At 42.2% G+C, this 27,235-nt stretch overlaps 1 protein-coding gene across 5 annotated transcripts in view; it reads right to left on the bottom strand.

Moving 5' to 3' along the window:
• TANC2 (tetratricopeptide repeat, ankyrin repeat and coiled-coil containing 2) overlaps positions 1 to 27,235 on the bottom strand; it is a 363,447-nt gene that overhangs the window by 18,858 nt on the left and 317,354 nt on the right. For all 5 annotated transcript variants that reach the window (XM_081576541.1, XM_081576540.1, XM_081576542.1 and 2 more), the window contains 6 exons: positions 17,751 to 17,859; positions 14,662 to 14,784; positions 13,675 to 13,911; positions 10,198 to 10,383; positions 7,922 to 8,015; positions 930 to 1,063 (listed from right to left, as the gene is read on the bottom strand). In XM_081576541.1, the coding sequence (XP_081432667.1) occupies positions 930 to 1,063; positions 7,922 to 8,015; positions 10,198 to 10,383; positions 13,675 to 13,911; positions 14,662 to 14,784; positions 17,751 to 17,859 (883 nt within the window). The remainder of the gene's footprint in view (positions 1 to 929; positions 1,064 to 7,921; positions 8,016 to 10,197; positions 10,384 to 13,674; positions 13,912 to 14,661; positions 14,785 to 17,750; positions 17,860 to 27,235) is intronic.

Genomic DNA, 27,235 nt, shown 5'->3' with positions numbered 1-27,235 from the left:
AGAAGGGGGGATGGATGAGCCAGGAAGTGCTGCTGAGCAGACACATGCATGTCCCCCACCCCCACTTGAATTCCCTGCAAATCACCTCTAGTGAAACTTGCCACTGCAAGAACCCCTTCTAGTTCCTGCATGGTCGAGTACCGTGGGATTTGATCACTGACTTTCTTAGGGAGAGCCAGATGAGAACTCAACTCTAAATGTCTGGCTCAGCCACTAAGTAAAAAAGAAATCAAGATTAACAGAGGCCAAGATGTTGACTGAACAACCCCATAATGGAAGCACCAACACGAGTCACTGCCTGTGTCAAGGCCATTTTATTGACTTCCACGGGTTGCAGACCTGCCTGCAGTGAACAGAATACAGTAAAGTGCTAGGACTACTCAATTTTTTTCAAAGATTATACCCAATATGCTTTCTTTTCTGTCCTAAGTGTATAAATTAGCATTTACCCAGAATTAAAACATCTGGAAAGACTGCATAACTATTAACAGAATTTACATTTGTTGTTTTTTGGTCACTAAGTTGTGTCTGACTCTTTGTGACCCCATGGACTGCAGCATGCCAGGCTCCTCTTGTCCTTTCCTATCTCCTGGAGTTTGCTCAATTTCATGTCCATTGAGTCGGTTATGCTATCTAACTATCTCATCCTTTGCCACCTCCTTATCCTTTTGCCTTCAACCTTTCCCAGCATCAGAGTCTTTTCCAATGAGGTGGCTCTTCGCAAATTTACATACATCACATTTTCTTTTTGTAAGTTAGAGACTTCTGCAAGTAAGTGGTTGGCAGGCATCTGTTGAACCTGCCAGAGAATTTGTGGATGCTGTGAAATAACCAGTCAAAAGTAGCCAGTCCTTCTGTACAGTACAGATCATCAGGATGATTCTGCATACTGACTTTCTGACACAGTCTCAAAGTAGCTACATGCTTACCTGCCAGTGGCCTTGGCGAACGGTGCTGAAGAGGGGCACGGCTCCTCGGCGGTTGGGCTGGGCCACAGCTGCCCCCTGTTCCAGGAGCAGACGACACACCTCTAGCTTGCCCCTTCCGGCTGCAGCTGTCAAGGCTGAGGGTAGAGAACACAGAGTGAGGATGGGGGTCTTGTCCTCTCCAGCCCTCTGCCAGGAGCAGGGCAGCATACCTGTGTCTGATGGATGTAATTGCTACTTTACCTGCAAGAATGATGATTCTGGCTATTCTTGCCAGGAAGGAAATTTTCAAAGAAAAATAATGAATAAAACCACATTTAAAAGGACTTACATATATGGAGACAATTATGATAATAAATTTATTGAAAAATCACCTCTGACCAAAACTTACTTGGTTTCATTTATCCTACCCAGACTGTCCTTTTTCTGCTTTTGACTTATCTCTTTTTTGGTACCTCTTTCCAGCTACAAAACTTTCACTGGTATATGCATGGGTAAGACTGTAGACAGAAGGGTCTTTGCAGAGGAATGCTTTTTTTAGAGTTAGCTAGGAACCACCTCTGGGCCAATTTCTACTCTGGGCCCTTAAATTCAGAGAACCAAAGTCAGAAATGGCAGCCTTAATTTTGCTGATTTCTTAAATAACAGTTCCCTGGATTGCTTTTAAGGAAGTTTTTACAATAAAGATATACAAAAAACTGTAAAAAAAAAAAAAAAAAGAAGAAGAAATTTCAGTCTAAGAGCTTTAGGCCAGTTTTCATTCCTTTTCTTCATCAGTCGAGATAGAAGTTTCTAGTACATGTGCAATCATTTTTATATGAAGGTCAAAACTGTTCAGGGTAACCGTCTTAAGGATGAGAGAAGAAATATGACAAAGGCTCTTTTCTTCTGAAGACAGAATAATGGAGTCGCAGATAAAAAGCAACTATAGGGAGGAAAAAGGACACTTCGTGTGCAGGAAGAAACCTAAACGTTCTTCCTTCTGTGCTCCAGTCCATGTTTATGACCTCTGATGGAGTGGAGATTTGAAGAGTGCTTATTTCATCCTTTGAATGCTATTTCCACAGTAGTAAGAGGAATTTGTTGATACACCTTCTACTAAGTCCATATTTGAACAAATATGTGTTTGTCTCTAACCAGGGATTTCAAACATGTACACCTAGTGTTTCAAATGGATGAGGGTAGGGAGGATGGTAAACATTGTCAGAAAATGGCAGGAGTCGTGCTTTTCAACAAAGAGGATGGAGACCTTTTTTCCCACCGAGACTTGAAAACCTGATGTGGTGATCAGCAGGCTCTTCCTTTCTAAGGGCCACCTACTCCAGTGACAAATCAGAAGAGGATAATACTTGGCAGGTGCAGACAAGATTTCAGTTTGCAAATGTTGGGATTTAATCAGGGAAGCAATTGAAATTAAAATCAAATGGTCACTTTTTTTCAATCTAAGCATAAATTATGGCATTTTGTCTTTGAGCTTGGCCAAATTTATCTGCAAATGACTCATATGCAAAAGCAAAACTACCTGTAATTTTCTCTAAGCTAAACTTGCAAAAAGTAATCTTTTCCTTCCTCAAGGATAGAAGGATGTCTGAAAGAAAATGTGACAATTTCAGAAGATATACTCATGCTTAAACTACATATATGTAGGCCTTGTCTTATGTGTATTTTTTGTTTTATTTTGGAACGCTTAACCTAGGTATTTCTGTTCTGTTCCTCACAGAAGGGCAGAGGCTTCATTCTGTCTGAGGTAAGGGTCATTTCCAAGTTGAGTTACAGGTACTGATGGTTTTAAGAAGTTTTGTCTCTTATTCTTTAAATCAAAGTGATATTACCTCTTTCTCAAGTTCACATTTCTAATAGTTGAGGGAAAAAGAAAAACCTTCAGTTTCTGGGTCAGAACACAAGAGTAGCTTAAGAATCTGACAATCATCACATTGTATACATTGTTGTTCAGTCACTAAGTTGTGTCTGACTCTTTGTGATTCCACGGACTGCAGCATGCCAGGCTTCCCTGTCCTTCACTATCTCCTGGAGTTTGCTCAAACTCATAAGATGGTGATGCCATCCAACCATCTCTTCCTTTGTCTCCCCCTTCTCCTCCTGCCTTCAACCTTTCCCTTACACAATGTTGTATGTCAATTATATCTCAGTAAAGCGGGGGGTGGGGGAGGGGGGAGAAAGAACTTGATTGGCTTTGATGCTTGTTTAGGAACCATAAGAATCATCTTGTTGGTAATAAAACAAGGGGTTTGGAAAATTTCTAGCTCTCCCAAGTTTACTGGGAGCAAGGTTACAGCAAATCTCCCTTCAATGTCTTATATATTGCATGGTGCACACGTGTGCAAATACAATCTTTTTTGCGGAAGAATTTATAGCACTCTGGAGAAAATACAGACAGTATTTTGGAATCAAGCCTCTCATCAATGATGCTGGCTCACAGAACACAGCTGAAAATTCACAAGCAGTGCCTATCCTGAAAGTTAAACTTAACACTGTCCACTCTAATCTGGAGTCATGTTGCTGGGGCTGGCCCCTTGCAACACACTGGCAACACATTACATGAGAGGGAATGTTCCATTCGGCCTTTCTCCTTGTATCATCTCTGCTGCTTAAGTTCTGATGTCATTTGGCAGGAATCTCCTGCTGATGGCTGGACACGGTCATTAACACAGCTGGCCAACTTCATCTCATAACAACACAACTATGGAAAATTGGGTCTGTACTTTTCAAAATGCAAGAGCGAGGAGTTGCTTTGGCTGGATTTTTTATATGAGTCTTATCAGAAACTGTTAAAACTTTTTGAAAGAGAGACGATTAAGGCAAAGCCAGTTCTGTAAAACAACAAACTGCTTCTTAGAGCAAACATTAACAGTCGGGAGCCCAATCTCTTTTCCTGAGAGACCAGTAACGGAATTTGTTCCCTGGCTTGTCAGCATCTGATGAGATTATCTGACCAAAATGGTCCTTTTTCAAAGGGAAACATCTAAGAAGTTTGAAGAGACAGACAGGATGCAGCTCAGAGTTGAGGAAATAGCCGAAGTCTGCTTGGATGGGATAATGTTGATGCTAAATAGAAGGCAGAGGAGCAAACGGTTCTTTTGTTTATCTTTTGTCAACCTTGAAAGAGTACAGCACAGACAGGTCACGTAAGACCAATGGGCTGGAGGTGGTGGGGGAGACATAAACTGATCACTGCTATCCAAAACAACATTCATTAGGTAAGCGTTTATAGAGCTGCTTGTCAGATCCTGTCTCTCTCAAGGAACTCAGGGTTGAGTAAGAATAAGAGACAAATAAACAAATATACTGCTATACAGTGTGATAAGCACAAAAGAGATAAGTCCATGGGGGCTGTCTGGAGGTGACACAGAGCAAGAGTGTCTGGGAAGGTCTCCAGGAAGAGAGGACAATCTGAACCAGATGCTGAAAGAGAAACAGGAGACTTATAGGCAAGGGCATGGAGAAGCATTCTAGGCACAGGGCGAGCACGTGTAAAGGCACCGAGGTGGGCACAGCACGTTTACCATTACTGGATAAGATGGGCAACAGAGGAGGCGAGAGATCATGACGGTATTTTTATGCTAGTTATTTATTTATTCAATTTTTTGGCTGCACTGCATGGCATGTGGGATCTTAGTTCCCTGACCCTGGCAATGGAAGCGTGGAGTCTTAACCACTGGACCACCAGGGAAGTCTCTTTATGCTACATTTAAAGCTACAGGTGGTCAATGAAGGGTGGTAACCAGGAGAGTGACATGGACAGATTGTGGCTTAGAAATATCACTTTGGTTGAAGTCTGCCAGATAAGTCACAAAAGGGTGAGGCCTGAGATCAGATCAGCTAGGAGGTAGTTGCAATAAACTAGGCAAAAGCTGATGAAGGTGTGATTTAAGGGTATCTTGTTTATTTTCTGAACTTCTGCTACTTTTGGACCATGGGATGGCTCAGGTTCTCCAGAGTTGTTAGAAGCTTTTTAATGCTGGTTTTGTGTTGAGACAGAGCAGAGGAGGGACCAGTGAACAATCTTGTCACCTTAAGTGCTGGTCTTCTGTGTAGTTCTATAACAAATCTGTGAAAACCCTGCAGGATAGGAGGGGGTCAGTCAGACGGTGAAAGCTCCATGTAGGCAGATGCTCTTTGGAAGGACAAAAAGGCCATAAAAGTAGGAGGAAAACAAACAGAATATTCTAGTGACCTGCTTTTAGAAAATCTGATATGTAAAAATTACATCTCAATAAATATTTCACTCTATGCTAGGATATATTTCATTGACTCTAAGAGGCACTTTCTTCCGTCTGCATTTTAACATCTCGAAGTCAGAATGTGTCTTATAAGTGATGTGATAATAAAGAACTCTGTCAGTTTAATAGGCAGAGAGTTTTTCTTTTCTTTTTGGAATGGTACATAAAATAATGGCTATACAGTAATATGGTAAATGATACAAACTGTTGGAAACATCATGACCGTCATATTTAAGTGAATATGTATTAATGCATATTGTGTGTTGAGGCCAGGGTTGCAGATATAAGACCCTAACCTGCTGGCTGCAGATCACATACTTTCACTCTCTATAAGAGAGAAGCATATTCCGACTCATTTAAATAACATCTTCTGTTCATAATGCTGAAATCAGTTCATCTCAATATCAAATTAAGCACAACACAATTCTGACCACAAGAAAACTGACATGAAATTAATTTTTTATACAATCTTGAGATACGGTACATATTAAGAAAATTAATATAACAAACTTTATTACACACTTTAATGCAGGAAATATTTTAAAAGTCCTGAGACCATAAAGTTTTACTCTAATAAGAAATTCATATCAATAAAAGTAAGTCTTCCACTTAGTTCACACCCCTTTTTGTTGTTGTTTTAGAGCAGTCTAATGGGCTAAGCAAAACTGAGGGGAAGATACAGAGATTTCCCACACATCACTGCCCCCACATGTGTACACACCCTGACTAGAACTGTCCATTTGTTACAACTGATGAACCTACACTGATGCATCATAATCACCCCAAAGTCCATCGTTTGCATTAGGACTCACTCTTGGTGTTGCACATCCTGTGAGTGTGTGGACAAATGTGTAATAACCTGTATCTACTGTTACAGTATCATATGAAGTGTTTTAACTGCCCCTCAAATCCTCCGTGCTCTACCTATTCACCCTTCCCCATTTTCCCCAACACCTAGCAACCACTGATCTTTTTCCTCTCTTCATAATTTTTGCAAGAGTTGTGTTTTTTTTTAAATTGTATGTTTTTTTTTTACTTTTGGCAATGGATGTAGCATGGTTTAAATTTCCTTTACCAGGAAGTTACTTTTCTTGTTAAAACTCCATTTCAGGGTTAATTCCCCCCAAAAGGTCTGAGTTCACACCCTGACATTTTGAAGAAATTCCTTCAAGGAGAGCACTAGAATGTATGAGATAGTCATCACTATGATTGCGTGCTAAGCTGCTTCAGTCACATCTGACTCTGTGACCCCATGGACGGTATGTAGCCCGCCAGGCTCCTCTGTCTATGGGATTCTTCAGGCAGAAATACTGGAGCGGATTGCCATGCCTTCCTCCAGGAGATCTTCTCGATCCAGGGACTGAACCCAAGTCTCTTATGTCTCTTGCACTGGCAGGCAATTGTTAGTCTGTAATTTCTGTCCATTGTCACCAATGGGCCGCTACTTTTGTTGCCCTCCACAGTGGTCACACACGCGTGGCTTGGAATGGGAAACACTGCGGGGACGGCTGAGTTGTGCTGGGGAGGCTGCACTGATGGGGCCTGAACCATCATGCCCCTCCCACAGCTCCGGGTCTCAGGACACCGCGGCCATTGTCCCGGCCAGCCCCTTCCCCTCAGTATGTCCTCTGGCTTCCCTCAGGGTAGAGCCCCAGAGACAGCAGCTGTTTCCAGCTGCACATTTTCCTTTAATCTGTCACGGGCTCTTAAGCTGCAGCTGCCTGGCATCTGCTCCCTTTGGCTCTGACAGAGGGAAGGATTGTTTGAGAAGCAAATTCCTGAGCTTTGGACCATTCCACATGGTGTTGAGGAAGCCATGAAACCCATGTAAGATTTTTGCCATTGTGGAAACATTCCAGTTCAATAGGTAATTATAAATTTGGAGTGAATTCAAGCATCTTCTTTGATTTTTAATAACGTTCTGACCCAAACCAAAATGTATCCCCCTTCTTGTTTAGTAAAATATCCCCCCTAAATTGGCCATCTCAATGCTGGTCTCCTTCTCCTGGCAAATACGACACATATCTGTGGTGACACTACCGTTTTCACTGCCCTGGTTTCATAAAAACACATAAAAGGTTACTAATGTTTTTCCAGATGTTCCAGTTTAGACTTGGGGGAAAGACAACAAACATTTCCTGCAAAGGCCACAAGGAAGATGCTTCTGTTTACGGAGTAAGTACCAAGCAATATAGAAATAGCTTTGCTACAGATGGAGACTGTGCAGGGCTGTACCCTACGGGGGGCAGGACCTTCATTGTGCATCCTGATACCAACTGTTCTCATGATGTATCAGCTGTCCACCATGGTAACACTTGGTTCATTAAGCTGGAGGTTCTTGATAAAAATTTAACTTCTCGGTGTATAAATACAGGGGAAATACTTATTCCTAACTACTACAAGGATCTCTCTCTCTCACACACACACATAAAGTCCACAACTATTTTCTGTTCTGGTTTGGCACACTGGAAGGAAACTTTCAGTCTTTTAAAATAGTTGGAAACAAGAGCGGGGAAAGTTTTGTTTGAAAGAAGACTCCAGGGCTAATGGCATGGTGCATCCAAAGGGAGAGAGGATTGAAAGAAGGAATTGCTTGACTTTTTCCTTGGGCTGAATTGGTCTCCAGTACAAGAGCCATAAGACAGACAGACTGCCAAAGGTCTGGCAGAGAAAACACCTGGGAGTGAGATGCAGAGTGTCTCCATACAAACACAGGACATTCACGAGAGAAGGAAGAGCTGTCCTGAGCGGTACCTGTCTCTCCCCAGAGACTGTCAAAGCTGTTGATCTGTGCTCGCTCCACCTCCTCTTCATCTTTTTCTGGAAGATCAAGTAGGTAGGAGACAATCTGAAAAAAGAAGTTGTGTCAGCTTGAAGTTCAGATGGAAAACTATACACTGATACTATGAACCTGGGAGGTCTGGAAGCTATCTGGATAACCCAGTGCCACTCTCTCTCTTGCACATCATAGGAGTCAGAACAGACTGTCCTCACAGAAAAGTGCAAAGCTGCCAAGATGAGCACTCACTCTACCAGGTACAGTTTACATGTTTCCCTTGAATGCAATTAACTTATACAGCATGTGATTTTAAAAAATTACACATTTATCAAATTTGAGTTAAAAAAGCAATCCCTCTTCCTCCTAATAAAACTACCAGAAATAAACAGAAAAAAAAAAAATCAATAAGCAAAAACCAGAAAATAAATATGGAGAAAACTGAGGGCCTGTACTTTTTCAGAGTAGAGCAATTATCTTCTCTTTTTTTTCTCTTGGAATTACAAGGACTGTTTGGGGACAGTAAAAGGAGAATGTCTGCTAACAACAAAGGCAAGTGACAGCTCTGTTTTCAGCAATCTGACTGTAAGGAGCGCTAAACAACCTTCCACAGATAGTAAAAGTTCCAATTTTACTTAATATTCCCTTGGGGATATATCAGGTCAGTGGAAGAGGTGGCTGTCTCACTGAAGCATCCCATGCAGTGTGAACCAGCCTGTCCTGGCCCATGAAAGCTGACTCTTTAATTTTCGGAGTTTTGCAAGCTGGTTGTTAAACAAAGATGTTTATTAAAAACTAAATAACAGGGAGGGATTTAAAAACAATTAAACAGCAATGATGGGAATTCCCTGGTGGCCCAGTGGTTAAGACTTAGTGGTCTCATTGCCAGGGCCCAGGTTTGATCCCTGGTCAGGGAACTAAGATCCCACAAAGCAAGCAGCAGAGAAAAAAAATAAAAAATTAAATAATAATGAAAGAAACTACATCAATAGGTTAAAAGATAAAATTCATAACTTCCTAATTACTAAATTACATTTTACTGTTACCTATGCTCATGAGGTTATTTATATTGACTGTGTCTGCATGGTGGCAATTTTACATAATGGTGTGCTCCTGTGCATCTCTTTGAAACTCTGTGTTCAGTGTTGGTAGCTTGAAATCAGTCATGGTGAGGGTATTTGCTGTTGTTGTTCAGTCGCTAAATCGTGTCTGACTCTTTGTGACCCCATGGACTGCAGCATGCCAGGCTTCCCTGTCCTTCACTATCTCCTGGAGTTTGCTCAAACTATACTCTGGAAACTGGCAAATTCTGCAGATCAGGATTTGATTAAGTGCCAAAGCTGAAAGAGGTTCCAGTGTAATGAATGTAATTTGTATGAGGGCGAAATGTAGTTTGACAGTGAATCACACACCAGATTTAAAGACAAAATTATTGGGAAAAGAGCAAACGGGTGCAGCTTCATTTATCAAACCATGGTTGAGTTGTAACCACAGGGTTGGGTATGGATATAAATTTAGCAAAAATTGACAAAAGCATTCAATTAAAAGTATTACACGATTCATTATTATTTGTAAACTGTGTGTGACATTTTTTTAATATCAGTAAATTTATAATAAATTTGTCTGTATGTATACACACACACACACACAACACTCCTACTGCACTCTACTCCCCTCTCCAAGGCTGGTTGTTAAACATTTCCTACCAGTTCCACATATTGTGCCACTACATTACTTTTATTAATAAATAACTTAGCAAAAATACCATCTGCACAGTGTTTAACAGTTTACAAAGCACCTTTCATATCAACCTTGTAAAAAAGAATTTATTAGAAAGCCTCACTATACTGGTGGGAGACTAAGGTTCTAAGAGATGAGTTAAATTGCCCAGGGCCCAGAGCCAATGTGGAGGAAAGCTGAGCTTCAAACCTGGTCCTTCTGATATTCCAACTCCCTATTCCACTCTGCCCACCCATGTGAACAAAGGTCAAGAAATAACCCCCCGAGCCCAGTGTCATTGTCTGTTAAATAGGGGGGGAAGATGAGGAGGAATCAGATTAGATAATTCCCAAGGTCCTTTCCAACATCATTCTAGGTACGCTGGAATCTCCCTATTTCTCAGACCAATGACCAAAAAGCTACTTCATATTAACCTGGCAATTTTGTAATAATGCAACTATTTTTTCCCTGGTTTCCTTCAAGACATAGCTTGAAAAAAAAAAACCACCCCAAGCCTTATTGGCTGCTTTCTTACCTCAGTGTAACCCATGCTGGCTGCAGCGATGAGGGCCTGCTGGATGGCGTGGCTCTTCTTAAACACCCCCTGCTGCTGGCCCGCCATCGTCCAGTCACACTGAATTAGAAACTTGACGACCTCCAGATGACCTCGGAGTGCGGCATGGACCAGGGCGCACTGCCCATTCTTATCTAAGTGATCCACCTGTGGGAGGGGACAGAGAAACTGTGTGAAAAAGCCTGTGGCTGTCTCCCCAGTCTCGTTCCATCCACTCACTGTACAGGTCTGGACTACGAAGATTCACCTTCTCCCATATTCCTTGACCACTTTCTGAGAAAATTCAGGTGATATTCTCTTACTCAGGCTAGACCTTCACTGAGCTACAGCTCTGGTAGATGCTCCTCTGGGGAGAATCCCTTTGTATAACGTCAGGCTTTTGTTTTCACATCAAAAGAAACCAAAAACATGCTCCGAACGACCCCAAACTCCAGCTTTGCTTTCCTGATGTACACTCTCCTTTGTCCTCAAATAGGTCTTTTCAGACTCAAATCTGAAAGGCTTATAAGCTCTACTGGCACAAAACACTGTCTTTGAAATCATGAAAAGGAAGAAAAACATCTTGAAGCTTAAATTTTCTGGTCTTCCAAAGAAGCAAAGTATCTCATATCATGAATCACACAGTTAACCACTAAGCTCTGGCAGATGCCACTTCTTTCTTCCAATGGGAGGGCGGAATCTCAACGATTTGGCCAAAATGGCTGGAGGGACTTGGAACTTAATGCTAGACTACGTTCCAGCAGCAGTTTTTACAGTCGTGGTGCGGTTACAGGTTTAGGCTGAAAGAGGAGCCTGATTAAGAACAAGCTACCAGAAGGTCCCTGGCCACAAGTCTCAATAGATGAACAGCCTCTCTTGGCAGGGGGGCAGGGTATGTTCCAGTGCTCATTAGAGCATGTGAAGCCTAAGTTCCATATCTGTTCCTCTCCAGCTTTGGTTCCACCCAGCCATCCAAATAGCAAAGGTTTACTGAGTGCCTACTGTGTGCAAGGTGCTCTTAATCCTTTTTCTAGATGAACAAAGTGAGGCTGAGAGAGGTCAAATGACTTGTCCAAGCCCTCACAGAAAGCAAGTGTCAAGGCAGGCTTCGACCAGGTTGTGCTTGATGCCAAAGTTTATGACTCTGATGACTTGCCTCCTCTCTCTCATGGAAACCAAACTGTAAGAGGTTAAGCAGCAGTAAGGAAGTGGTGGTAGCAAGTAGAGAGGACTCTTAGGACAGGCTCAGTGGATGCGGGCGGGAAGAGATGGGATAGTGGTTTCTGGTTAGGAGAGAGGAAAGTCTCTCTTTAGGGTTAGAGAAGACATTTGTAGGTTTGTAGAAACTGAGAAGGAAGGTAGCATGAATTTAGAAAGAGAATGAAATGATATTAGAGAAAGAGTAACATATTGAGATTAAAAAATATAGGCAGGATATTCCCTGGTGCTCCAGGGGTTAGGACTCTGCACTTCCACTGCAGGAGTCACAGGTTCAATTCCTGGTTGGAGAACTAACATCCCAAAAGCCTTGTGGTCCAGCCTATGTGTGTGCATATATATGTATATGTGTGTATATGTGTATATATACGTATATGTGTATATGTATATAGGAGGCGATAATTTTGAAAAGGAAGGTAAACACTTCCTTCTCTGAGGCAGAAGTAAAGTAGAAGTTTGTAAGGATTAACAGTTTTGAGATAGAGGCACAGTGAGATAAACACAATCTTGGTAGTTGTAGGAGGGCAAAAGAGTTTTGACGGGGTCTCAAGAAGATCACAGATGATTTATGTATCTGCTCTGGGGAAAATAAGAAATAAATAAAATGACAGCTGAGCAATAGGAAAGACCTAGCTGAGATTAGAATATGAATTTATAGCAATAATAATAAGGCCCAGTTATCATGCTGTTTCTACAGGTGTTTATCCAAATGACTAGGACATTATAGGTGGACCATTTCTGTGTCACAGTTAAGCATTTACAGCTCAGGGATTTCACTGAGGTCCCCAGGTCCCAGCTCTCAAAAGAGTCTTCGGAGAGAGACCCAGTTCTTCCCTGGTAAGAACACTGGACACCTCAGAATGAGGTCATTTATGTTGTTGTTCAGTTGCTAAGTCGTGTCTGACTCTTTGCGACCCCATGGACTGCAGCATGCTAGGATTCCCAGTCCTTCACTATCTCCTGGAGTTTGCTCAAGTTCATGTCCATTGAGTTGGTGCTGCTACCCGACTATCTCATTCTCTGCTGCCCTCTTCTCCTCTCGCCTTCAATCTTTCCCAACATCAGGGTCTTTTCCAATGAGTTGGCTCTTCGCATCAAGTGGCCAAAGTATTGGTGCTTCAGCTATAGCATCAGTCCTTCCAATGAATAGTCAGGGTTGCATATTATTTACAGTTCACTGCAAACCCACCAAAATCCTCAATCTGTTTTCAGAATGGAAATAAAATGTTCCATAGAAGTCTACATTTTTGAGACCAGCATTTCTCCTTTTTAAAAAATACTTATTTTTAAAATTTTATCTTTCGCTGTGCTGGGTCCTCACTGCTGTGTGGGCTCTTCTCTAGTTGTGGCGAGAGCAGGGGCCATTCTTGAGTTGTGGTGCATGGGCTTCTCATTGCAGTGACTTCTCTTGTTAAGGAGCATGGGCTCTAGGGCACACAGCAATTGCAACGCATGGGCTCAGTGGTTGTGATTCCCAGGCTCTAGGGCACAAGCTCAGTAGTTGTGGCACACGGGCTTAGGGGCTCTGCAGTATGTGGGATCTTCCCGGACTGGGGATTGAACCTGTGTCTCCTGTATTGGCAGGTGGATTCTTCACCACTGAGCTACCAGGGAAGCCCTCCGGTATTTTTTTTTTCATCAATATTTTGAAATTGAGTTTTATCATATCAGTGACTCTTGAGGTACTATAAAGCAAATATATTTTAAAGAAATGTTTTGAGAGAATTAGAATACACTAACAGAAACACTTTTGAGTGCTTCTGGTCAGACAGTCATCTCAGACGTCTACAGGGGTATCTTCAAGGCTAGATGAGGGCGCCTAGTCTCTGCTCTTACGTCCACGACTAACACGAAAGGCTTAGAGTTCTCAGGCGCCGCTCAGATCAGACCTCACAGTGCGGTCTCCTCGCTCCCCAACTCCTCTTTCCTCACTCTGAGCTCGGGAGAGAATTTCTTGGTTGTGAGCTAGGGACTTTCTGTGGCTGCAGATAAATGCGGTTTCCTAAGCATCTCTCAAAAGTTTTAGAACTGTGTCCAGAAGCAGCCTGGAACTGGCCCAGGGCAAGCAGGCAAACAGTAGGATGTAGTCAGAGCCAGTTCTTCCTTTGATCCGCTTCCTAATAGGCTCTTACGTATGTTCTACCTACACTCATGAGGCAACACAGGAGATAAGGACGAGTCTAAGACGGGAAGAAAGACACAGGGAATGATGAACAAGCAACAGCGCTGGGCAGCCATTACCTTGGCCCGTTTCTTGCACAGCAGCACTACGATGCTCAGGAAGCCTGCCGCTGCGGCATAGCCCAGGGGAGTCAGGCCGCTTTCAGAGGAGGCATCCACATTGGCCCCAAACTCCAAGAGCAGGGCCACCATTTCTGTGTAACCAAGATGAGACTGGACACACAGAATTGGAGCATTATTCAAAACTTCTGTCCGGTAATTAATGTTGGCACCTCCCAAAATCAGCAGTCGGCTGACCTAGTCATAAGAAAACAAACAGAAACAATACTCACATAAATATCAGTTACATCCTATCAGTCATCTTAAGTCATCTGCATGCTGAGTTGCTTCAGTCGTGCCCAATTCTTTGAGACCCTACAGACCACAGCCTACCAGACTCCTCTGTCCATGGGATTTTCCAGGCAAGAACACTGGAGTGGGTTGTCATGTATTCCCCTCCAGGGAATCTTCCCGACCCAGGGATTGAACCTGCATCTTTTACATTTTGTGCATTGGCAGGCAGGTTCTTTACCACTAGCGCCACCTGGGAAGCCTTAAGTCACCTGGGACCCCTCAATAAGTGCCCAGAAACACTGAGTAACTTCTTTATTTTAAAATCTTCATTTGTTCCTTTTTTAATACCTTGCCTTTGGAAAGGGATGTGAAATGTCTCCTTTATACAAACCACTCAGGAACTAGAGTAAACACCACCCATACTGTAGTGCAGTCTCCACTAAGTGAACTGTTGGTCAGAAAAACTACTGAAACAAAAGTGATCTAAGAATGCTTTACTCCCTAGAAGGAGCAGGACTTATTCTATAAATCAAACTCATCTTATAGAAGATTGACAGGTTTGGTTTTCAATTCACAGAATAAAATGTAACAATTTAAAATATATCAAACTATCAATAAAAGGTTAATTAATAGAAGAGTCAAAGATCAATCAAATAACTCCTTAAATGTCCTCTGAGTTTTACGTTTTCACAGTTAATTCTTAGATGCACTTACCTTTATATTTGGCGTGTAGAGATTTCGTAAAGATGCCAACGCCATGGACAGACCTTCTGTGCTGTAGGAGATCCAGAGGCCTTGGAGGATGGAGGATGATACGCCAACTTTTTTACTCAAACCCTGAAAAAGAAACAGAGACACAATTACGGGATCAGCCCAGCTAAAAAGTACCCTTGGCAGTAAGTTAGGAGCCTCTAGGTTTGTGGTACTAACAAATGAGAATAGAGTCTTGCTCTAACGACGTCCAGCAAAACAAAGCCAGTCCACTGAGGGGGACACAGACTGGTCCTGTAGGAACAAACTAACTAAACTGTTCCTACCTCGGCAGTCTGTGACAACAAACCTACTCAATACCCTCTCTTCTTTCTTTTTTAAAAAATGTTTATTTATGGCTGGGCTGGGTCTTTGCTGCTATGAGGGCTTTCTCTAGTTGCAGTGAGCTGGGGCTACTTCTCCAGTGTGGTACTCAGGCTTCTCCTTGTGGTTCCTTCTCTAGCTGCAGAGTGTGGGCTTAGTTGCTCTGCATCATGTGAGATCTTCCTGGACCAGGGACAGAACCCATGTTCCCTGTACTGGCAGGCAGATTCTTAATCTGGACCACCAGGGAAGTCCATCAGGTTTATTTTTAAGGTGATGAAAATGTACTAATAGTGGTAATAATTATATAACTGTATAAACATACCAAATATCCAGAATTACAGACCTTCAACCTTATATTTTTAAGGTAATTAATGACATCATATGCAATTCTTCATGAACAAAGATAAAATAAGGGAAATTTAAAACTAATTGGAAAGAAATATAAACTGGACTATATGTTACTGCTGATTGGCAGTTCTAAGTGGTGCTGATTATAAGCACTGAGTCTGTCTTTGCCTTTTCATGACCCTCAGCTGATAGGAACTGAGAATTCTAGCAGTCTGGGAGAAGCTAAAGTCGATCAGTAGGGAGCACTCTGCATTTAAAGGACCCTGAAAAGTGCAGCATTAGGAAAACCATGGTCCAAGTCCACATTCTTCAGCTTACAGTCATGTCATCACCACACGTTATACACCCTAGTATTTATGGCCTGAAACACACAGGGAGCCAGTCATATCTCAGGCGACCATGTCGTCTGTAGCAAAATAAGATAACGCTGTGTCAATGACAGGAGTGTACAGTTTAAGTGCAGGGCTCCATGACAGGCTGGTGGCTGCCAGGAAGGAGGGGGCTGAGGGAGGATGAAGTGGGTAAAGGGATCAGGAGGGACAAACTTCCAGTTATAAAATAAACAAGTCATACTGCTGCTGCTGCTAAGTCACGTCAGTCGTGTCCGACTCTGTGTGACCCCATAGACGGCAGCCCACCAGGCTCCCCCGTCCCTGGGATTCTCCAGGCAAGAACACTGGAGTGGGTTGCCATTTCTTTCTCCAAAACAAGTCATAAGGATGTAAAAAAATAAGTAAACATTGTTTTCCACGTATTGGATACAGTCACACGGGATCAAATGAAATTTCATATCATTTATCTGTTTCATGTGGTATTTATTTTACGGTGCAGGGCATACAGATAGGCATCAACTTCTTTGCATCTGATCCCAGGCAGAAGGTGATGCTAAAAGCTTAAGTGATTAAAGTCATGATGCTTAATACTGAAGCTAGTTTCCCATCTAACTGAAGGATAATCACCTCAGAGTCTGTAGACATGGCAGGCACTTTTTGGTCTACTTGAAGATGGAATGAGATACCTTGCCTGTTAACATAGTCTCACTCTGCTCCCATTTAAGTAAGGTCACTGGGTAAGGTCATTTTTGGGTACAGTGATTTGTTTGATAGACAATTATGATTCAAATATAGGACTTGGCCACTGTAGGCTTCACTTCTGTCCATCTGATGAAAAGCCTTTTCCAGCTATGTGCTTATATGCTGGGGAGAATTCGTTAGGCTCTTAAAGTTGCCCTTCATGCTGTTTTCTCTCTGAAGAGAACTGTTTTATCTTTAATAGTATCTCTTGGGGGAAGTCCAAGCTGGAGGACTATTTAAGATCCCTAAATTTCTCAGTCCAGAGGCAGCAAAAGTGGTCTGAAGAGATGGATTGGAGGTGGCAGATGCAATAGCAAACTGCAGACTAGAAAAACCAGGAGAACAAATTTCTTCCTCAACTTCTGTGCTCTGTCCCACAACTGCTATCTAGACTATAAATTCCTTGAGATTAGGGGCTGTATACTTTTGATTTTTGTATCCCTAGTACAATGCCTCAGCAAGCACTGAATAAACAAATGAATGCATATAAGCACCAACAGACAGATATGTGCCCTTGTCTGGGGTCTCCATCCCAGCTGTATGGATACTGGGAGAGAGAAAGCTGATGCTTAGAGTTCTTAAAAGTTTTGAAATGACTGGGGGAAAAACTGGGATTATAATTTCAAAACAGAATGGGGAAAGTAGCTTAAAGGAAGGTTACAGTTGGTTCTAGAGAAAGAGTTTGAAATTCACAGCACCAGGAATATTAAAATCATCATCAAGACAATTATAAGAACATGGAAAGAGTAACTGCTCTCAGAGACTTTTGAAAAACACTGTGAAAACCTGTAACTAATGCTATATGACTATTCTCAGGAGATGGCAGGTGACATGACAGTGGTTCCCAGCCTTTTTGGCACCAGGGGCTGGTTTTGGGGAAGACAATTTTTCCACTGATTGGGGTTGGGGGAATGGTTTTGGGATGATTCAAGCACATTAAGTTTATTGTGCACTTTATTTCTATCATATCAGCTCTACCTCAGATCATCAGGCATTAGATCCCAGAGGCTGGGGACCTCTGATGTATGAAGTATACACAACTATATGCTTCTTACCTAAATGATTATACATGTACATTTCCTAGAAAGCCTAGCAATCCACTGAACTGGGAGATGACAAATGTGGTTTTCTTTCCAAAGTCCTAGGGAGGAACAGGCCAGACATTTTAGGAGATGGACCAACTCTGCAACAAACTAATTTCAGAAAGCAGGGACCACACTGACATAGCGGGCAGCTTCATACACACAGTGTTAAGGAATGCCTGCCGGAAATGGAAAGAAAAACGCCGCTAACTTCTTTAATTACCTTAAAAATGTGTGCTTTGAGGATGTGATGTCCCAGTTCAATTGTCTGCTGTCGGTTTAGTTTTCCCTCTTGGCGGGAAAACCAGAAGGCAAGTAATGTGTGACCACTCCTGCAAAGAGAGAGACTCATTTTAGGAAATTTAATGCTCCAACTCTCCTGTGGGTGGAAGACTGTTCACATCGAGCCATACCTCCAGTAAAACTCTGTCTTGTTCACCCAACTTCTTAGGGAAGGGCACCTGCTCCTGGGCAAGTCATGGTACTGAAAGGTTCCGAGCTTTTCCTGGTCCTTTACTCAAATCACATGTGTGAATATCACAAAATGTCACTTCTAGTTGGCTTACACCCTTCCCACACACAGATGGCATTAAAAGATCCATTTTTATTTTCTGTCTCTGTCAACTCCTCTTATTTCACCCATGCTTTAAATGTCAGTGTTGCTTCCTCAGGATCTTGTTTTTGGTCCCAGTCTGTCTTCTGAATTAGCTCATCCATCCTCAGAGCCTTTGCCACCACCTAAACCCTGTTATCTTTTCCTCTATCTAGACGTCTCAGCTTTAGTTCAATATACATCCAACTGCCTACTGGATTTCTCTACCTAGAGGTCCAATAGTACCTTAAACTCAATGTGTACCAAACTGCATTTAAAATCTCCTCAAGGGAAGTCTTCTCTGATCAGCCTCTACCAAGCCTCTATTCTTTTTCTTTAGCATTTTTTTTTCCTCCAGCTGAGAAGGGAGTACTCTCTCTGGTGCTACATCATAGGCTGTATATGCCTTTAGTACAGGGTCTACCACACTGTTACAAGCTCTCTCCTCTACTAGACTGTAGGCTTCCTGACGGCAATCATTCCCAGCTCCCATCTGCTTGCCAACAAATCTCCAATCTGTTCATGAAACAGAAAACCCTTCTCTCTGCCTCTGCACATTGTCTTATCTGCCCATGATGCTCAGAAATGCCACAGGCCTCTCGTAATCACACACTCAGCTCGTCTGAAGACCAAGCCAACAGAGCGGCTAAGTTAAGAGAACTGCCAAAAAATAGAGCCTGGGCCCTTAACTGTATAGCATCGGAAGCTGTCCTAATTTTGGACTCCTTGTTATATGAAGTGATAAATTTCTTTACTGCTTAATCCGTTTGAGTTGATGTTTTCTATTTCTTCCAGCTTAAAGTATCCTAATGATATACTCTTTTAAGTGTGAATGTATTAATTTATGTGTATATATGTAAAGTATGTGTATAAATACAGGGTTGTGTATCTCTTTATTTACATTTATGACAGAAATCGCAAGTTGTTTATGCTCTCCACAGTGCCAAACATTGTGTATGGCACACAAAAACTCTCAATGAAATTTTCACAAAGCAAGATTAGACATTAAACAAAGGACACTGGGTCACGTCTGGGCTCTGCCCTCTTACCACGCTGCTAGTCTGTAGGAACTGTGACACTGCCGAGTGACAACTGTCTCTCTACTCCCCGTCAGGTGAGCAGTCAGCAGGGCTCTGTGTGCCACTGATAACCCAGCTCTTTCTCTCCTTTCACTTGGGAGTGTCACAAAGGAGGGAAATCAAACTGTGATCTCAGTTTCAAGCCCAATGAATTAATCAAACAGAAGGAAAAATTGCAAGTGAATTGTTTGTTGGTGACATCTACTTGAGAGAAGGCCCAAATGTCTACTGGAAGATTTTCTCTCACAATTGACACTGGCTATGCTGCCAGGTTTAACATTTGAAGATGTCTAAAACTGAAGTCTGAAAAAACAAACAAGTCCTTCCTTTCTTCCTTTATAAATAAAGTTTCAGTAAAGAACCTGGAGAACAGAAGATGAGACAGCCCCTATCTTACTTGGGCGGGCTTCCCTGGTGGCACAGATGGTAAAGAATCTGCTTGCAATGCAGGAGACCTGGGTTCAGTCCCTGGGTGGGGAAGATCCCCTGGAGAAGGGAACAAATACCCACTTAGATGGGAATCATCCTATAAAGCTTTAAAAAGAAACTGTACATGTTCTAACCTTTGGCTTCATAGAATTTCTGGACTCTAGTGGATACCAGGTCATCTTATTTGATTAGATAAGACTGACCATAAAGGAAAGAGAGCTACTTCATTGAGAGAATGTCTCAGACAACTGTATCCTGCATGGAATTATCAGTGTCATCTGAAGGTGAAAGTGTGAAAGTGAAAGCCGCTCAATCGTGTCCAACTCTTTGCCACCCCATGGACTATGCAGTCCATGGAATTCTCCAGGCCAGAATACTGGAGTGGGTAGCCGTTCCCTTCTCCAGGGATCGAACCCAGGTCTCTCACATTGCAGGCAGATTCTTTACCAGCTGAGCCACCAGGGAAGCCCAAGAACACTGGAGTGGGTAGCCTATCCCTTCCCCAGAGGATCTTACTGGGGTCTCCTGCATTGCAGGTGGATTCTTTACCAGCTGAGCCACCAGGGAAGCCTGTCATTTGAAAGTATAAGCCTGGAATCGTTTTGCACTCACAAAATCCAGAAATTGCTTCTGAACATTTACATAGCCCTTGAAAGCCCAATGTAGTTCATAGGCTATTTTAACAGAAGTTAATGAGAAGCATTTATAAAAGTGCCCTAACTTAAGTTCCCAAAATCCTATCCAGTTATTAACAATGAAATGATTGCAGCCTCCCTGGTATAAGAATTATCACTTTAAATGACTCATCTCTGTCCATAGAGACAAGAACTCCTGAACAGAGGCCTCTGATCCATCATATATGCTTCAGGCCATTAAGGAGAATCCATGCCTATGAGGATTAAGCAAAAAGCTCAGGACAAGGATATGAATTGTCAGGTAGACACAGACCTGACTTTGCCCCAGTGCTTTCACTTTACTACCATGACTAAGACACCTTGGGAAGATGCTTCTGCATCTTTCCAGCCTGCATTTCAGCCACCCACAGGACAATGCTTGCTTTTGTTATTGTTGATCAAACACCGAGGAGAAACAGCAAGCCACACAGGTCAAGGAAAAGATGGTGACAACTGTAGTTTCCTTCTTTTTGGATACAAGCTGTTGTATTATTCATGAAAGAATGATTCCGATCAGCTCATTGGACTCAAAGCTTACGGTGTTGAGGACATGAAAGGTAAAACAGCAATTTTCGTTACATGCTGGCATTCCCATTCCTACTTTACAAAATTCGTAGTTTCTGACAAACTACGAAGCCACTGGCTAACCCAGTCTGAATGGGTCTATATGCGGGCTTGTCTACATTTATTTCTATTTTTCTTATTATCTGCTCACTCCTGAGCCCTATTCCTTTTGACTTCTAGCCTCACTATTCTCTAAGATCACCAGCAGCCTCTTAATTGGTTTTCTTTATGCCTTTGATCTTTTGTTTTTCCTCTTTTTTTCTTCTCCATCCAGCATTAGGTCTTATGGACTGTTTCCCTTGAAACTGTCTCTTCTCTTGACATCTAAGACGCTACCCTGGCACTCTTCCACTTTCCTTCGGTTACATAACTTCTTTGCTCTATTTCCCATTTACTCGTCTTTCAGAGGCAGCCCTCACCTTGACTCCCGGCTTCGGCTCTCACTGCAATGACATCGCAGCACTGAGATTTACTCTGCTTCTCTAGCTGCCTGCAGATCCCTCTACTTCCAAATGACCTGTCAAACAATGACTGTTTGAAGATTTCCCTTAAAACCAAATCCCCTTAAGACTTATTAAAAAAAATACCTCCAGTTGCTCAGGCATAACACCAAGCAGTTGTTTTCTCCTCCCTGTACATCATCTCTCATGGATAACTGCAAGAGCTTCACTCTTGCCACTGCCTCCTCCCTGGCTCGTACCAGTATCTATCCAGTGGAAACCTGATCAAATTTCTCCTCAAAATCCTTCAATGGCTTTATATTTCCTCCTATACATAATCTAAACTCTAAATCATAAATCTAAACATGGTATTCAAAGCCTCCCCATAATCTGTCCCTTATCTGTTTCTTCACCTCCTAACCTTGTACTTCTAATTCCAGATGGAGTAAATTAGAGTTTCAAACATGCTTTCCCTCTGCCTGTAATTCATCAGGCAAACTACTTCTCAGTCTTCAAGACTCAGTTCACAGAATCTCCTCTGTGCAGTTTTCTTTGGTCCCCCCCAGATGGGGTCAGCGGTTCTTTCCTTTAGGCTTTGATGTATCTGGCACACAGCCCCACCATCACACCTGCTATAGCCATGCACTGTGTGTGTCTGCACATCAGTCTTCCTGCTAGACTCTACTGAGGACAGAAGCTAGGCTTTTTCACATATGTTCTCTGAGCTAACACGAGTCCATACTTGCAGAATGAATGAATAATAGTCCCTTTTGTACAAAGGCACATTTGTACACTACCTATGGTTTCCAAAATTACTACAGCACTTATTTAGATTCCCCCGTACACCTTTACAGGTGTGAACACTACTAACGTGGTACTGACTGAGACCCAGCAAGACTGAAGAACAGACTCCAGCTCACGTGGCTACGATATAAAAAGATGAGAATCCAAGGTCTTCTGAAACCTTGTTCCACTGCCACATTGATAAGATTAAAACGTAAAGAATAGCATGTTCATTTTTATAGTACACAATCTGAATTCTTATAATCAAAATCGGCAACTGTTAATTTTGCATTTTTCGATTAGCATTTTGGGAGACAGCGGTTAAGAAATAGAGAGAGCCCTAGTCTATGTGATATTTTACGTATGACTGAACACAACTGTGTTTCCCCCTATAATTACAGATGATGGTGATAAAAATTGACTTTCATGTGAGCTCATATGTGGTTATAAAGACCAGTGGGCGGTGGCCATGGTGAGGGTAGAAGAATTAGGATTTCCACATAGTTTATATAATGAGGTCACTTTGTGATTCAGTTACCTTGCAGACTCCTTATCTGCATTCACAACATTGCTTCCTCATCCCTGAAATGATGTCAAATTCCAGTTCTGTCGCTTTCAAGCTTTCAGCTGTGGACAAGCTTTCTAACCTCTCTGTAAGACAGGGAGAGGAACACCTCTCTCTCAGGACTGGGGTGGGAATTAAGTGAGAGATATTAGGTAAATGTATTTTATATTTCTTTTATATCCTCCATAGTCACTAGCATAGTGCTAAACTAAAGGAATAACAGCAATCACAGAAGACTTAAAACATGTAAGAGGATGACTGTGTGCTCAGAGTTTTAATCTGTGCAGCATGGTGAAACGTGATACCCTATCCTTAACTCCACTCTTTACCCTTCCGTACCTAACTTCACTCTACCTTTACAGCCAGAAGGGAAGCCCATGGATCAGGGGAAAATGATTGGGGATGGGTGCCATTCACAGTTAGCTGTGGCGGAAAACCTGGTATTGTCAATTCAGGCAGAGAACGGGGACAAGAACAGAGCTAACCAGATCCTAAGAAGTAAGGTAAAAGTTAAGCTAACAGGAGGAATATGAATTTCTCATGTCCATCAGAGATTTTCAGGAGGATATAAGCCTTACATTCAAGACAGATTTGCTTTGACACATTTTAGGAGAGAATCAATCACATGTCAGAGTTGAAGATTCCTCCCCCAGCATTCTCCCCTCTCTCTCTGCCAACAAAAGGCAGGGAAGGTTGTATCCAGCATAACAGAGGGTAGATCCAATCTCAGTTCCAGCTGCAGGCTTCAGCAGCCCCTTGACACGGAATTATCGGAGACAAGTGATAGTCACCCTTGGACAACTACAGATGATAAGACAATGAGGAGCTGCTCTTACTTGATGCCCCAGTACCTCAAAGAATTCAGAGCTGTGGGGTCTCTCAAGCAACGCCTTCTAAGGCGAGAATCACCGTCCCTACCCTCCACCCATTTACTGGTTTGAAGTTGCCTAACAGTTATTATACAACTGTTTTAGTTTTATACAACTATAAAACATACAATGGTACTATGTTTGTCTTTCTAATAGATTTTTCACTTAGCAACCCAGAGAGTTAGTGATCTTAAAGTCTCTACCTGTAGTACTAACAAATGTTCTCAAATATCTCCAGCATGGATGGGTCTTCCATTGTTCTAGTCAGAGTCACTACCGTGTGGTCACATAGATGTCATCAGCTCCTGGGAGGGCAAACTCAATATACAACACTTCAGCTCAGAGAAACAACACTTAAGTGTTCTGATATTCTTCTGTGTGGTGCTAGGATGTGATAAAGTGGAACAGGGACAGTCAGCTGGCGAGGAACTATGTACAATCTAAACCCTGTTCTAGCTATCGTACAGTGTGGGCTGAAATGACATGGGCTGCTGTGGAATGTCTTTATATTATAGAGGTACATGTGGGAATTATTTAGGGAGACCTAGTGAGATTAGAATTACGGGGCAGAGATGGATACCTGTCTACAAAAGGTCTGTGCTCCTGTCCACAGTCAAGGGTGGTTGGTGGGAAGCAGTTACTTTGGCCAGGGACCTTGCATTCACTTTCAAGTGGGGTCATGTGACCGAGTTCTGGCTAATGGAACATAGGCAGAAATTATATTCATCACATCAGACCTAGGGCAGACAAATCTTCATCTTTGATTTCACAATCTTATTACTTTCTCTTGTTTCTGTAACTATAATACTACTCTTCTAAATTAGTTCTTGGCTCATCCTTTTCTTCTAGTGTTTAAATATACCTATTCTGAAATGAACCTACTTATGAAACAGAAGATCCCCCAGAGGAGGGCATGGCAACCCACTCCAGTATTCTTGCCCGGAGAATCCCACGGAGAGTGGAGCCTGGTGGACATGACTACAGTGACTTAGCACGCATGCATGAAACAGACTCACGGACATAGAGAACAGACTTGTGGTTGCCAGTGGGGAAGAGGCTGGTGAATAGATGGAGTGGAAGGCTGGGGTTCAAAGATGCAAGCTAATGTACACAGAATGGATAAACAACAAGGTCCTGCTGTAGAGCATAGGGAACTATATTTAATATCCTATGATAAACCATAATGGAAAAGACTGTAAAAACGAATGTATATATATGTATAAGTGAATCACTTGGCTGTATAGCAGAAATTAACACAACATTGTAAAACAATTATACTTCAGTTAAAAAAAAAACCTATTTCATTTTCATGCATCCAAACTTTCTGCTTTATACTCTTAATCTGGATGACCTTGTTAAGTTAGTATGGCTTCTACTGTCAGTTACTTGCTGGTAACTCCTCAATCCATAACCTCATGCCTTCAACTTTCTCTTTTCCTATTCTCCAAAGTCATATTTCTAAATACATTTGTGCATCCTCCCGTGGAGGCAATTCATTATAAACATGTCCAAAATAGGACTCACCTCTCCTCAGAAGCCTGTTCTTCCTCCTGCCTTCACTCACGCTAGAAGTCTTCCCTCGTTCGGAATGCTCTATGTCGATCAGCAGCTTCACTATTTTATATCATCCAAGATAAGTTCTGAAATAATTTTTGATTTCTCCACCCTTACCTCCCATACACAAAAAAAGACCAGGTGCTTTTGAGTATCTCTAAAATGACTACATAGCTCTCTGTTCTCACATTGTAGTCTTAGTATTTCTCAACTAGACTATTGTTCTAGGCTTGTAACTAGTTTCCCTGCCTGCAGTCTCTCCTTCAACCCATCTTCCATTCACTACTTGTCAGAGCTATTTTGAACTTGATCAGACTTATCTGATCACTGTCTCTTCTTTTCTCAAAAATTATGGAGACTAGCTGTTATCTATAGAATAAACTGAGAAGTCTTAAACTTTTGAGACTTTTTTTCCTAGTGACACTTCCTATCATTCTCTGACTGCATGTCTTATTTTCTAGTTATGGCTTCTCACAATTCCTCAAAGGCACTTAATATCTTCAACTTGCTTTTCCTCCTGCCATTCTGCTCTCTAGCCTCCCTAGAGTATTCTCCTGCTCCTCTGCAGCTAAACGGGATCAACTCATCCTTCAAGGCTGAACTTGACTGTTACTTGCTCTGAGAAAGTATTTTCTCTCTTTTAAAAAAATTTATTTACTTGGCTGCGTCGGGTCTTAGTTGCAGCATGTGGGATCTTCACTGCATTGTGCAGAACCTTTGCTTGTGGCACATGAACTCTCTAGTTGTGGTGTGCGCTCCAGGGTGTGTGGACTCAAAAACTGCATTGCAGCATGTGGGATCTTAGTTCCCCGAACAGCGACTGAATCCATGTCCTCTGCATTGCAAGGTGGATCTTAACCACTGGGCCACCAGGGTAGTCCCTGAAAAGTATTTTCTCTTTGTCTAGGTTCCTATGGTACTTTGTACTGTGGCACTGTTACTGGTTGCTATGTAGCTGACCTTCCTTGGTAATGGCTTTAGTGTCAAGGGGTATGTTAATTACCTGTTTCTCTAGTATATAGCACAGTCCCTGGTTTACAGTAAAGTTCAATAAATGTTTCATGAAAATAAACACCAAGTAGATGGGTTTGAGGAAGAGCAACACAAGGACTTCCAGATCCACTTTCTAATTCACTACTCATTTCAGCCTTGAATTTGCAGGCATCTCTGTTGCCACTGATCAACTGTGAAATGAATGTGACTATGACTCAAATATTGAGAATAGACTGACAATCCTGATCTTTTTCATCTGTCATCTTAAAAATTCTGCCTGCAGTTAAACTCTGGGGGTTGATGTCTTACAGTTAGTCGGCTTGTTGCAAATGGCACCCACATCTTTACAAAAATGCTTGCCTCCATCTTTACCGTATCAGTTAGTAACTGCCTTGGCATGCTCTTTTCGTGGCTTTCTCATGGAACTGGAATACAAAACCCATTTCTAGTCAGCTTGTCTTGCTGTTTCATATTAAAGGTGGGAATGAAGAGCTGATGGGAAGTATAGGAGACTAGAAGTATGCCCAAGATGTACCTTTGTAGAAATGGGTGGAACAGCATCATTTCTTTTTAAACATACAACTCAGAAATCCGCTGCTTTCTCCCAGTTGGCCTCACAGTTTCCTAATGTCCTTCTGTTCCATTAAGGCAGCACTGGCCCTAGGAGAATGGACACTTCTCCGCCTCTCCTCTGCCAATGAAGTCTTCAGGCAGTTGGCAGGGATTATAAGGCAGAAGAGTTATGACTTCATCAAACTGTCACAGTTTGAAACACCAACAATAGGCATAGGAAGATCAATCAGTTCTTCTTTCTCCACGTTCCTCAGTTCTTTGCCCTCTTTTTTCCCTGCCCTTTGACAAGCTGCTTCTTCTCTGTCACTCTGCTTTGTGATGTGGATTTTAGAGCACCCAGTCTCCAATGTGTAATTTGCTGACCACCATAGTGAAATAATTTTTAAAAATTTTAAAGAACATTTATTGTAAGATATCAGCTCTGGCCACAAAGAATCGAGTAAGTTCTCTACTACTCCTACAGGTACAGGTAGGACTTGAGTAGCCTTTTCCCCCTTCCTTCCAGCCTAAATTTGATTCTCTTGAGTTTGAGGAAATCAGTTCAGCCCAAAATAGGCTTCCAAATCAAACCCTCATCAGGCTGTGCAGCTCAA

This window comes from Giraffa tippelskirchi, chromosome 3 (assembly GCF_054371585.1).
Source record: "Giraffa tippelskirchi isolate mGirTip1 chromosome 3, T2T-mGirTip1v1.2.pri, whole genome shotgun sequence".
NCBI lineage: Eukaryota > Metazoa > Chordata > Mammalia > Artiodactyla > Giraffidae > Giraffa > Giraffa tippelskirchi.
Note: the sequence above shows the minus strand (reverse complement) of the source record. Positions and strands in the feature narration are given on the sequence as shown.